The following is a 13,702-nucleotide window of genomic DNA, read 5'->3' as shown; positions in this document are numbered from 1 at the left end:
ACTCAAGATGAGATCTCAGTAGGGCAGAGTAGAGGGGGAGGAGAACCTCCCTTGGTCTGCTGTTGATAGAATATCTCTTTGGAGAAAGAATGGTCTGGATTGTAGCAAGAATTCATCGAATGATAGAATCAAGCAGGTTGGAAGAGACCTCCGGGCTCATCCAGTCCAACCTAGCACCCAGCCCTGGCCAGTCAACCAGACCATGGCACTAAGTGCCTCATCCAGGCTTTAAAATGAAAACTAGTTAACCTAGAGCTCCCACATCTGAGGCCACAGTGCCACTTGGTGAGGCATTTAGTGCCATGCGTTAGTTCATTAGAAGGTGTTGGGTGATAGGTTGGACTCGATGATCCTGGAGGTCTTTTCCAACCTGGTTGATTCTGTGATTCTGTGAGTTAGGTTTTATTAAGCTCTGGGTAATTATTTTTTGGTCAACAAGATGTAGATTAAACTAGACAGAGCCTTTGTAGACTAACGTATGTTGGAAAATGCAAATAAACATTAGAGCAACTACTACACTCTGTGATCTAACACATCTCTTGTACAATGCTGTGCTAGTGTGAAGCTAGCTAGGATATTTTGGTGAGAAGGATTAGACTACAGGCTGTGAAAAGGAAACAGTGGTAAAGTCTACTTCACTCATAGGCTTGCTGAGATGTATAAAAACAAGAACATAAATATAGATAACAGAGTTGCTCTCTGGCTCTGGCTGCATGCACTTCTCTCCCTAACTTGCTGTCTGTGTAACTAATCAGTCTGCTTCATAACCCCCCTAGCCAATTCTCCAAACTCACCTTGAACATAAGGCAAAGTCTGGGATAAGGCAGAGGGGTGTAAAGGAGGTGGAAGAGTGGTTGGGAGCCCTTCCTGGGGACTCTGGTTTCTGGGAGGGCTGTTGTGTTTCTGTATTACTTTTTTAACTTGTATATTACTGTATATAGCTGTAAATACTGTAAATATCTGCTTGTATGTTGGGCTAAGTTGTAAATACAAAGCTTCATTCTAATTTCCAGCTGGGCTGAGTCTAGTCTGGGTGATTTCATAAGAGTGGGGAGGGGGCAAGTAACACCCAAACCATCACAAATGCAGGGTTATTTTAACATTTCATAAGAGACAAAATGGTCCTGCCAATGTGTTCAGTCTTGTTTTTTCTCATGTAGAATCATAGAATTGTTTCAGTTGGAAAAGTCCAATCATTATCTAACTCTATCAAGTCTGGTGCTAAACCATATCCCTTAGCACCACATTAAGCACCTATTAAACATCTTCAGAAACGGGGGATTCGAGCACCTCAGTGCAGAATTTTTTTCTAATATCTAATCTTAACCTCCTCTGGTGCAACCTGAAGCCATTTCCTCTCATTACTTGTTACTAGGAAGAAGAGAGTGCCCACCCACCTCGCTACAACCTTCTTCCAGGTAGCTGTAGAGAGCAAGAAGGTAGAGAGCCTCCTTTTCTCCAGGCTACACACCCCAGTTCCTCCAACTACTATTCACCAGTTCTCCCTAACCAACTTCATTGCCTTCCTCTTTACCTGCTCCAGTACCTCGATGTCTTTCTTGTAGTGAGGGCCACAAACTGAACACAGTACTCAGTGTGAGGTTTCACTGGTGCAGAGCACAAGGGAACAACCACTTCCCTGTAGTCATATTGACACTTTCAAACAATGTCCACTCCACTTTTTATCAAGAGGCAACATCACTTAAGTACATGGATATTCTTGAAATGCCAGCCTTACCCCTTTGCAGTTCTTAGCTATTTTGACATGTAGAAGACACCAGACAGCAAAACATTATGTTTCTGTGTTTGTCTGCAACCCATACATATTTTAAGTAGTTATATATACTTAAATTTTAAACTTAAACCAACAGTAAGACATTTGCTCTGACTCCAGATACTTCCTTCTCCCCAAACGAGCAGAACAGCACAGCTCCTAATAAAAACTTAATGATACATCTATAGCATTACATTTATTCAGTATTAACATCAGACATGTTTGCTTTTTACACTGAAAATGCTCACTGGAAGCTTGAGATATGATGCAAAACATCAATTGCAGCAGTAATGGTGAAGACTGCATTAGGAGTCACGCTCCCAAACGTGATCATTGCCTATAATACAAATATGAGGGCACAACAGTAGCAAACTGCAAGAACTGACAGATGCAAGGGGTATCTGCCCTGGGGCTTGCTGGTAGCTTTAGTTATTAATCTTGTTTGTATAACAACAGCATCAGTGTCATCCTAACATTATATATTCCAAGAAGACTACCTGCTATCCTGTCAGTCACCACTGTGTTGAGACTAATTTCACATAGCCCACCTGGCAGGCACCAAATGGTAATGACTTCTAAACGTCATTGATCTGAGCTGGCCTCAAGTCAGTCTGCTGAAGGTAAAAGGATCCATAAGCTAAACCATTCTTGATCTTGTGAGCCAAGTATGTTGGCAGTACACTTTAAAAACAAGAAGCAAAGAAAAATCCCTCAGAATGCTCAGCCCCTCAGCTTTTTACTGCCTTCCAGCAAACGTGAAGCTCTCCAAAAGCAACTGGCAATCTAGTATTATCATATGCGTCACATAGAAGACAAAAGGCAGGGTGTCCTGACATCAGCTTCTTTTATTTGGCTTTCTGGAATGATTTTCATCTCTTTCAGCAGCTGTATAACCCCAGACTCTGGCTACTGCCAAATTCCTCTCCTGCCGCACTACCACTCACTCAAGACCCCTTACATAATTCTGTCTAAAAGTGGAATACTAAAAACTGTGCAGACAGCTTAAAATTAATGCAAAGCATGTCATTGGTTTGAGCATTTAATAGAAATGGAAAAACTGTAATAAATCATCTGGGTCAGAGCAGAGCCCCTTTCCACTCTGTCATCCTGTGTCTTCTCTCATTCAGTGATGCAAACACCAGCAATCTTAGCACAGGCTTATTGCTCCAATTCAGCCTCTTGCTGGCTTCCCTACTGGCTCCACATTGCATTTCTCTCTTCACTGTTATTTGTGATTCCTTCATACCTCAACACCATCTACAAAGCATGCTATTTTGTTTCTTCCATGCCATTAGAGATAATGTCAAATAAGATGAAACTGAAAACCAATCTCTCTGGCATCTGACTGGAAACATGCCTCTGCTCACTATAGCACAGCTTACCCTGGACTTCTTTTTACTTTCTTTTCCCTCCAATTTCAGGCACACGTGGCCACATCCCACACTGTTGACATGAAGCTCCTCAACTCCAACCCTGGGATCCAGGATCCTTAGACCTGTAGCATCTCCCCAAATCTTAAAGGTCCATATCCTGCAAACAGTAGGGATGCACTTAACTTTATAGAGTAGCTACATTAAAGAAAATGGGAGCAATTGCCTGCAACAGCAGATGCAAATTAGGATAGAGAAAATGGTATAATTTTGTACTTCTATTTAAAGAACACAGATCCATTTCATCAACCAAACTACTTTTTTTTCTTCAAAGAGCTTGAGTGGTGGTGGTTCTGTTTGATGTCTTCATTCTATGTCAGTGGGAGTCTTACTATTTACTTAAATGCAACCAGAATACCAAACCAGATGTTTAGTGATTTCTTCTGATGTATTACTGGATACTGTGGATGACAAGACATTGGGCTGAGCACTCTCCTCTCTGCCTATGAAGTCTTCCAACACTTTTGTAGGCTTTTACCTTTGCTCTTGCCTCCATCTAAGACAACAAAAAAATATTCCATGTGCTGGATATTTCTGAAAATCCTCAGGGAGAATATTTCAAAACACAGCCTGGGCCAGGCTTTCAACAGCCACAGCTCAGAAGAAGGGGCAGGATTTTCAAGGTCTTTGATGAACAATCTGGCCATCAATGTCATCGCCTCAGCAATCTGCTGGATGCTGGGCTCCACTGAACAGTCTCTGCTTTGTTCCCTTCCCTATGTCTCTTAACATTTTCTCTGCTATGCTTTTTTACCCAACAGTAGTTCCTTGTTTGTCTTTTGAGCTATCATTCTGATGAAGAGGTCAGAGTAATTCCAGCCCATATTCAATTCACTCTTTCCCCTGCACTGGGAAATTTTTAGATCTCTTCCCAGACTATATTATTCCTCCAGAAACGTTTGACTCCTGGAATCTGGCAATCCTGTAATTCTAGTTTAGCAATCCTTAATTCCAGTACTGAATTCCTTTGATACAAAGGATTTTACACCATATAAGGAGTAGAGAAAAAGAAGAAAATAACAAGAAGCACCAAAGCATAACAAGAAGCACCAAAGCAATCCTCCATGTGATATCCCAACACCCTTGAAGGACGTTGTGGATGGGCACCATGCTTCGTAATCCAGTTTTGCACTCTGGAGAGAAGAGGAGACTCTCTGCTTCTTTACTGCAGCTGCTGAACCTTTCCTTCTGAAAACTCCCTGGAAGTATTTCAAGAGTTACTCACCTGTATGTACTTAGTTGTGTGGTCACTGCCCCAGAGCTATTTAAAGGTGAATTGTGTTTCTCACACAGATCTCAAGTCAGCAAACCAGAGTGCTTGTCAGCTGAGTCATATCTGCCAGCTCTGCGTTAAGCACCATGGCTGGAGGGGATGTATGGCAGAATTTAGGCCAAGTAGGAGGGCAAAAGCTCAGCATCATTCAACAGCAAAATCCCTGCAACTGGGTCAAAAAACAAGCAAAACGAGAGCGTGCCATAGCTGCACGCAAGAGGATCTGGCTCTCTCCATAGGCTTGGAAGCAGCACTATCTCCACTGCCACGAGGCTGCCCCGAAGTGGCACCAGACAATCTGATGGGATGCCCACACACGAGCACAGCACGACAGTGAGAGGACACACAAGACAAACTCTTCTCAAAACCACACTATACATGCCAAAACTGCAACCTGCACCATCTAGACTGCAAATTTTGTGCGGAAAACTAGAGGGAGGAAGATGAAAGGATGAATATCAACATAGAGTGCATTAAAATAAACTGCTCAGGGTAGGGAGACCAGAAAGGAGGGCATTCAAGAGAACATCTGGGCTCATTCTCAAACATGTTTTGTTTTCTTCATTTGAATGTGTAACCAAAAAATCACTGCAAAATCACTCCAAAGACCACCTCAGAGTCTCTGTCTTCGCAGAGCCCCAAAGCCCTGGTGCTGCAAAGAGGTAACAAAAAGAAATCACAGTGTTCCCTACAACAATCAGTTTCACTTTCCCTGCTTGATTGTAGTTCCTAAAATGAATACTCTTGCCCTACCCTTTGAAAAAAGTACTACCCTACACCTACAGATAAGCCCCACCTGAAAATAAAGGTCTGGTCCTTTCCTCTCTAAAAGGCAGATTTGGGATTTTGTTCAGACACATGCCAGAGGTACGGTGGTGCCAGTGATAAAGCTGCAGTGCTGGTTTTCCAAACACCCCTTCTCAAAGCTTAGGGGCACCTGGAGCTAACAATTCAAGCTCATTTGAAAATCGCAGGGAGGTTACGAAGATTTCAAAGCCCTGCAAAATCCAGCAGTAAGCTCAGTCAAACAACACCCAGAAAAGCAGCCTCCAAGGCATGCTGCGTGTTTAAAGAGTTCATAGCTTCTGCTCACATGGAACATCTTCCTAATAGTCTTCAGCAAAACTGGGGAATGGCAGCGCTGAAACGCAACAGTAAAACCCAGGTACAAGGCAAGAGCCCTGCAGCTAAGGCCAGCCTGTAAACATGGCCAGCTGACATTACAGATGCCTTCTTGTTGCCCTGTTGCCAAGACTGGCTGTTGTGAAAAGACAAATTGAGACAGGTCAGTGGGCACATACAAAACACCGCTCAGGCACCTAGAAATATATCAGGTCAATGAACTACATCAAGACATGGGGCTGAGTTACTGGTCACCATTTAAGAGATTAAATTGGTGCTGTGTCAATAAGTGAACAGTAAAGGAGATGGCAGAAATCCTTTTTCTCTTTCATCTCTTCCCTTTGCTGCTGGTTCTTTCTCCTCTGCCCCATTTCTGGGCCTTGGTACCAAGCCCCAAGTTTTTAAAGCAGCACAGCAGCAAGGATTGCTGGAGGGAGATCGATGTTAGGATCAATTTTCTCTTGATACCTGATTGTCTGTTCCAGAGAGGAGGCAGAAAGAAGGGCGAAGGCTAGAGCTCTATGTCAGCAATCAGGAACTCACATCAGCCCTCAGGGCGTAAAAGGCTGCAAAGTTTCCTGATAACATAAGGCAGAGCCAAAGAAAACAATGTTGTGCCTTGGAGGCACAAATTCTTCATCACCTCCAAGCTTCCTCAGCCCCCATCAAAACAATTACATTATAAAAACTGCTGAAACCAAAGCTTTTTAGGGAGGCCAGTCGAGGAGTCACAGAAAATAATGTAAGCAGGGGGTGTTGCAGGAGCGGGAGCCCTTCTTCCCGTGGTGGCTGTATACTGGCATGTATTAAACATAGACACAACAATAAGCAGTAAATCACAGCCCAGGAGAAGTGCCAGGTGGAAGGCACTGTGGGAAATTAAAACATCCCTCTTGATACAGTTCGGTATTGAAAATAATACAAAGGAGGCCAAGCTGAATTGTCATCTACAGAGCCAGGATGCTAAGAGGAAAAAGAGTTCCAACAACTGCAGTTGAAAAAACTGCATAACTACCTAACAAAACCAACCAACCAAAAAAACCCCAACAAAACCAAACCAACCAACCAACCAAAAAAACCCCAACCAAAAAACACCCACAAAACAAAGCAAAACAGAATAAGCTTAGTTTAAAAAGTAACCATATCACAAACATCCTTTTAGGTGAAAGTATAAATAAAGCCCTTCCTTAGATTTCCCAATTTTCCTTCTTTTTTGTCCTCCTTTTTCTTTTTTCAAATGCACAGGCCCTTCACAAGACTTGGCCATCAGGCAAAGGATCTGTAGCAATGTGCATCAGCTGGCCAACACCTGAATCCATCAAATTCTGACCTCCCACATTGCCAAACATATGCATCCACTATGCTGTCAGGAGACTCTTTCTTATATATTTTCCTATTGCCCAGTGGCTGCCTTAAATTGCCCAGAAGTGTCATGGAACTGTTCAATGGAGGCAGAGTTTGAATCTCCATTCCCCAAAGCGTTGGACTGCTTCCTTATTTCACTGAAAAATGCCCTCAGAAAGTTTGTTTCAGAAAAAAAAAAAAAAAAAAACCACATTGGTTCAGAAAAAAAACAGTGGTACAGAAGCTTCCCAATAATTTCAGCCAGCGCTTACTGCCACACAATGCATGAAACTGAGGTGACTTGCTTTTCTTCTGCTAGGATAAGCTTATACTAGCAGGGGCTGTGCTGTGTCCCTCAGGTCTTAAACAGAAGATACTCTTGTATCACAGTATCACCAAGGTTGAAAGAGACCTCATAGATCATCAAGTCCAACCCTTTACCACAGAGCTCAAGGCTAGACCATGGCACCAAGTGCCACGTCCAATCCTGCCTTGAACAGCCCCAGGGATGGTGACTCCACCACCTCCCTGGGCAGCCCATTCCAGTGTCCAATGACTCTCTCAGTGAAGAACTTTCTCCTCACCTCGAGCCTAAATCTCCCCTGGCGCAGCCTGAGGCTGTGTCCTCTCGTTCTGGTGCTGGCCACCTGAGAGAAGAGAGCAACCCCCTCCTGGCCACAACCACCCCTCAGGTAGTTGTAGACAGCAATAAGGTCACCCCTGAGCCTCCTCTTCTCCAGGCTAAACAATCCCAGCTCCCTCAGCCTCTCCTCGTAGGGCTGTGCTCAAGGCCTCTCACCAGCCTCGTCGCCCTTCTCTGGACACGCTCAAGCATCTCAATGTCCTTCCTAAACTGGGGGGCCCAGAACTGGACACAGTACTCAAGGTGTGGTCTAACCAGGGGCAGAATGACCTCCCTGCACCTGCTGACCACACCATTCCTGATGCAGGCCAGGATGCCACTGGCTCTTTTGGCCACCTGGGCACACTGTTGGAGGTATTCCCACCAGCTGCCCTCCTGCCACTGCTACTTTTCTTCTGCTTATCCCTTTTTTAGCTAGTTGAGCAAACCTCCACCACTTGAGTTTTAGTGGGAGCACTATACAAAGAACCTATGCAGCCTGAAACTAGGGCATATAAATTACTGGAAAGCTGAACTCATTATGAAAAAGAAGAAGAAGGAGAACTCATTTCTCTTGAAACTGGATCATGTATATGTATACACACATAAATATTCTCAAACCAAAACTCTCCAGGACAGCCTGAAGAGGACATGTGTTATGTTCTACCTTTATAAATCTCTGTTCTTAAAGACTGAGGACAGAACAGTATTTTCCAGCTGTGATTCTCTTTCTTTTACTAAACACTTTTATGTTGGCCTGTCTGTATAAGCAACTAAACCTTTACACATTAAACACTTCTGTGTCAAACTTACAGTAATGACCAAGCTGTATCTCCTAAAAGGGATAATTAAGCGTTTCAATGCAAATAGAAAGAGTTGGCACTTTTGTATCTGAACAGACATGAATTTAGTACAAGTTGATAGATAAACTCTGCTCGTTGAAAAGAAAGCGATGGTGACATTTTCTGTATCACGTCTTTTGGCAAGAGAACAGGGACATCTTGCAGTAGGCCATGAAAGAGGGAATCCATTTATATGTTGCTAACAAAATCCTTCCTCTTGCCTAGCACAGAGGACTTCAGTTTCAGACAAAACTCTCGTCAAGGAAAGCAAGGTAAAAGCAAGAGAGGAGAAGGAAGGGTATTCTCAAGAGATGTAAACAAGTAATTACCATGTCAGACCCCCAGGACACACTCAGGGAGAGTATCTGAGAATATGTCTTGATCAGTTGGTATCACATCATTTCATGTGCTTAAATGGAGGGATACTTTTTGGAAGCAAAACCCTTCTGCACACGTTTCTGAAGGCAGGGCTGACAGTGTAAACAAAAGTCTTTTTTCATGCTGCCTTCAAAAGGTACAAATTACAACATAGAATCTATCCAGATGTAAGAGGTGTCACGGATAATTGAGATGAGCTATTTGGCTCCAAGAGCAATAAGAAGTTGCCACACAGCTCAGATCTGCCTCCTCAGATACTGGAGAGCTGATCACCTGGATAAGCCAGGATAGGCAGGCAGCAACCCAGATTCAGAGACCTGTAGCCATAGTGCCAACAAGAATATCAGCATGGAGTTATGAAAGTAACGTTGAAATGGTAAGTTTAAAAAAGCCCTAGTTAAACATGGAAGGCCTTCCTTGGTAAACACACAATTCATTTTTGAGGAGGACTAATTAGTACTAAATATATATATATATATTGCACATTCTCATTGCTCCTGACATGAATGTATGTATCAGGAGATGAACTTTTAATGGTGCTTTCTGACTTGCAGTGATGAAAAAAACCTCTTCTAATCTGAATCAGGCTGAATATGTTTCCCTTGTGCTTTTCTTTTTAACCTGGAGTGGAACATATCAGAGCTGTAAATTTGCTTACCCTTCTGTTCTGTACATGGAGCATCTCTCCAGAGGAATTTTTAGCACTCCATTATTTAAGCCCACAAAGAGTGACCTGTCACTGTGCAGGATTTGGAGACTCTTGATTGCTTCCTGTTGTCCATCAGGGAGGATCTGCATTTCCTCTAAATAACAACTCCTCAGGCTCCTGTTGGTGGTAGAAAGGGCCTTCAGGATGGTGCCATACTCTAATAGAACAAGAAACAAGGCATAAGTAAATCTTTGCAGGCCTTCGCTTCATTTCATACCTGCCTAAGGAGTGAAATATTAATATCATCTTTACACAGCTGCTTTAAACCTTGTTCTGGGTCACCTGCTGCCCACGGTAGAGAGAGCTCCAGATACATCATTACACTCCTCAGCAGTTCTCACAGACATTACAGAAACCACCTGTGAATGTATTTTAATGAGAACCCAGAAGAACATGAACCATCTGGAGAGTGAGTACCTGGAAATATTTCCCAGTCGGAGCACTGGGGCAGAAAAGAGTCTAGTTGGGTTACCAGGGAGTTATACAGCAAGGTGACCTGAGATAACAGGGATCAATTCTGGTGCCTTGAGTCTGTATTTCTTTCAGTTTATGGAGCAGACCGGTGTGATTTGATGCCATGACAAATGACAACAGATGCAGTGGCTCTGCTGGAAATCTCAGAGGCCTCCGTAATGACTGCATGGGTCACAAATATAATTGATCCTCTTCCTGGAAGGAGCCTTCCTGCCAGCTTGACAAGGGGATGTTATGGCATGAGCAGTGCATGCACAGAAACAGATATGCTTGGGCTCACAGTACTCTTACCTCAACAATTTACAGATCTGATAAATTGTGGGGAATTCACAGTAGGGAGAAGGGGAAAATCTCAGCATTTTTCATTAAAACTCCAAAGAGGTCAGCCCTGACTCTTCCTGAGGCTTAATCTTTTTATCCTGATAACTTCAGTACTAGTGCCAAAGCAATTTACAGTGATGGGGTTGGCTACCACGTGAAGCTTCTCTTTCACTTAGGAGAGCCTTAAATTTGGAGTCCTGGTGGACAAGTTCCCCTTAAGGCAGCAATCTGTTCCTGTAGCCACATAGGCCAGTGGTCTCCTGGGGTTCGGTAAGAAGAGCGTGGCCAGCAGGTTGAGAGAGGTTCTCCTACCCCTCTACTTTGCCCTGGTGAGGCCACATCTGAAGCACTGTGTCCAGTTCTGGGCTTCTGTGCTAGTTTGAAGCAAGCTAGAATGTTTTGGTAAAAGAACTAGATAGTGGGCAGTGAAATGAAAAACAATTGTGTCTCCTTCGCTCACAGTCGTGCTGAGAACTCTGGGAAGAAGAAGTAAACTTTCTCCATTTTGTTTTTCATTCTGCCTTTGCCTTCAGACCTGGTCACATCTCGTTAACCTTGCTCCCACTAACCTTGCTCCCTAACCTCTTGGCTGCACCTCTCTTCTTCCTGAGAACTGGGGTAAGGTTGAGAGGGCCGGGGGGAGGTGTTGGGGTGGTTTGAGAGCCCCTCCTGGGGACTCAGGTTTCTGGGAGGGGAGTTGTGCTTCTGTATTGTTTATCCTTTGTATATTTCTGTTTATAACTGTATATTTGCTGCTGTAAAATAAATAGCTTCATTTATATTCCCAGAGGCCGTCTGAGTTAGCTGGGGCAATTCCAAAAGTGGGGGGGGGCGGGTAAGAGCCCAAACCATCACAGCTTCTCAGTTCAAAAGAGACATAGAGCTACTGGAGACAGTCCAATAGAGGGTCACAAAGATCAATAGGGGGCTGGAATATCTCTCTTACCAGGAGAGGCAGAGAGATCTGAGGTTCTTCAACCTGAAGACTGAGATGGGGGAGTCTTATCAATGCTCTTCTATGTCTAAAGGATGGATGCTAAGAGGATGGGGCTGGACTACTCTCGTTGGTGCCCAGTGATTAGGACAAGGGGCAACAGGCACAAACTACAGCACAGAAAGTTTCATGTAAGCAAAAAGGAAAGAACTCTGTACTTTGCAAATGATGGAGCACTGGAACAAGCTGTGCAGAGAAGTTGTGGAGTCTCTTTCTGTGGAGACTTTCAAAACCTGCCTGGATGCATCACCGTGCAACCTGCTCTAGGCAAACCTGCTTTAGCAGGGAGGGTTGGGCTAGATGATCTCCAGATATCCCTTCCAACCTTCAGTTCTGTGATTCTGTAAAGTGAGGAACAAGACTGAGGCCCAAGTCTGGTCTTGCTTTCTCTCAGAGATAGGTTTGTGTCCAGGTCTGCCTCTAGGCAGGGTTGTCTCTACTGAAGCATTTGACTGGCTTAAAGGTCAGGCTCAGCAAGAAAACACAAATCAGGAGGCAAGGTTATGGCAGTGGATCTTTCTACATAAATGATATGAGGCAGAAAACACCCAAGCCTTCTCTCAGGCCTTGTAGCTGGGGCTCCTCACTTAAAACATTAAGACATCAAAATGGCAGAACCATGCTGTATTTGCATTTAAGTACAATTTTGTCATAATAACCAATGTCCCTAGAGCCTTCTATAGTGTGAACACATCCAAGATGATCACTTTTCAAATAAGTGGTAAAAGTTAGGTAAATCATGGCACAGTTCTGGAAGGTGGTAACGTGAGGATGAGGCAATGAGCCTGCATTCAAATGTGAGATTAAACTAACACTTATGGAGGCAATCCATCTTATTCTGAAGTCAAAGCTTCTGCAATTGAGGATAACAACATTACACCCATGAGGCTGGCCATATGCTCTGATTAATCAAACTATTTAATTTAACCTCTATCATTAGTATGGATATGGGCTAAGACAACCATTTATAACACTTTGTCCTTCTTCAGCATCTTTCATTTATCCAAGATATCTCTGCTTCTCAGAAGAGGAAAAGTGCCCTGCTAATTAGAGGATGGCAGTAGAAATCAAGAGAGTAGATCATACACTTTACCACTGGCTCACTGTGCTACCACAAAAAGGCACTTGCCCCAGTTCCCCAGTTACATTACATTCAGTGCATGCCCATTCCTGAAAACACCAGAAGTCATACACCAGCAGGCACAGAGAAGTGCAAAGAAAGACATAATTGAAACCTTGGGCAAGCCTGAAGATTAAATACTATTATTGCTTATTTAGAGATGAGCTTGCCATAGCGTGGAGAGGCAACTTACATACTCAAAACCACAGAGCACTGCAGTTGCCTTTGCCCTTCCTCATTGTAATGCAGTTGCCTGATTAGCTGAAACATGTTTGTATAAAAGGGAGAAAAATGTTGTTGTTGTTTTTAAGCCCAGTGTAGATTTATGGTCTGTTCACTTGGGATCCTGCCTCAAGTCATCCATCCTGCTTTTAATTTACTCAGGCAAACTAACATTTACACAATTTTGTGCCAGAATTAAATTGAATGACAACAGTGCAATGATGTCATGACCAGGCTCCTAAGGCTGCTGAGTCTATGAGGAAGTGGAGAGAACTTTCTTAAGCCCTAGTTCAGGAGAGACAGGGACCTGCTAGAGAGAGTCCAGCAGAGAGCCATGAGGATGACTGGGGGAGTTGAACATCTCCCCTTTGAAGAGAGACTGAGAAACCTGGGGCCTTTTAGTCTGGAGAAGAGAAGACTGAGATGAGATCTGATCAATATATACAAATATCTGAGGGGTAGGTGTCAAGTGGATGGGGTCAAATTCTTTTCGCTGGTGAGCAGCAATAGGACAAGGAGCAATGGCTACGAATTGGAACATCCTCCTCAATGTGAGGAGAAACTTCTTTACAGTGAGGGTGACGGAGCACTAGAACAGGCTGCCCAGAGATGTTGTGAAGTCTCCTTCTCTGGAGGCTTTCAAAACATGCCTAGATACATTCCTGTGCGAACTACCCTAGGGCATCCTGCCTTAGCAGAGGCATTGGACTCGATCTCTGGAGGTCCCTTCCAACCTCTGAAGTTCTGCAATTCTGGTGCTCTTACCTGTTCCAATATACATCACGTGGTAGAGAGTATCCTTTCCCTGCACAATATCAACCACTAGCTTGGAAAAGCGAATGCTGTCCTGAGTGACGTAGGGATCTACAGTCACCGGCTGCACGACGTCGTTCATCAGGAACAAGCGCTGCGCATCCTGAAGGACTCTCTCCGTCAGGTTCTCATTGGGGCTGTCATCATTCAGCGTCCCACACTAAAGAGGGAAGATTGAACTTCAGCACATGCATTTTCTAGCCACTTCAGCAGCCCAAGACCAACCCCTGAAATTATTCTGTAAACCCATGTCCTGTCGATTTC

General features: G+C 43.8%; 1 protein-coding gene across 10 annotated transcripts in view; it reads right to left on the bottom strand.

Annotated features, from left to right (window-relative positions):
- Positions 1-13,702, bottom strand: part of SEMA5B (semaphorin 5B) — a 324,525-nt gene that overhangs the window by 65,834 nt on the left and 244,989 nt on the right. For all 10 annotated transcript variants that reach the window (XM_064157107.1, XM_064157117.1, XM_064157118.1 and 7 more), the window contains 2 exons: positions 13,391-13,598; positions 9,444-9,651 (listed from right to left, as the gene is read on the bottom strand). In XM_064157107.1, coding sequence (XP_064013177.1) covers positions 9,444-9,651; positions 13,391-13,598 — 416 coding nt within the window. The remainder of the gene's footprint in view (positions 1-9,443; positions 9,652-13,390; positions 13,599-13,702) is intronic.

The sequence above is a fragment of the Pogoniulus pusillus genome, chromosome 2 (genome assembly GCF_015220805.1).
Source record: "Pogoniulus pusillus isolate bPogPus1 chromosome 2, bPogPus1.pri, whole genome shotgun sequence".
In the NCBI taxonomy this organism is placed as follows: Eukaryota; Metazoa; Chordata; class Aves; order Piciformes; family Lybiidae; genus Pogoniulus; species Pogoniulus pusillus.
This window is presented reverse-complemented; position numbering and strand designations above follow the sequence as displayed.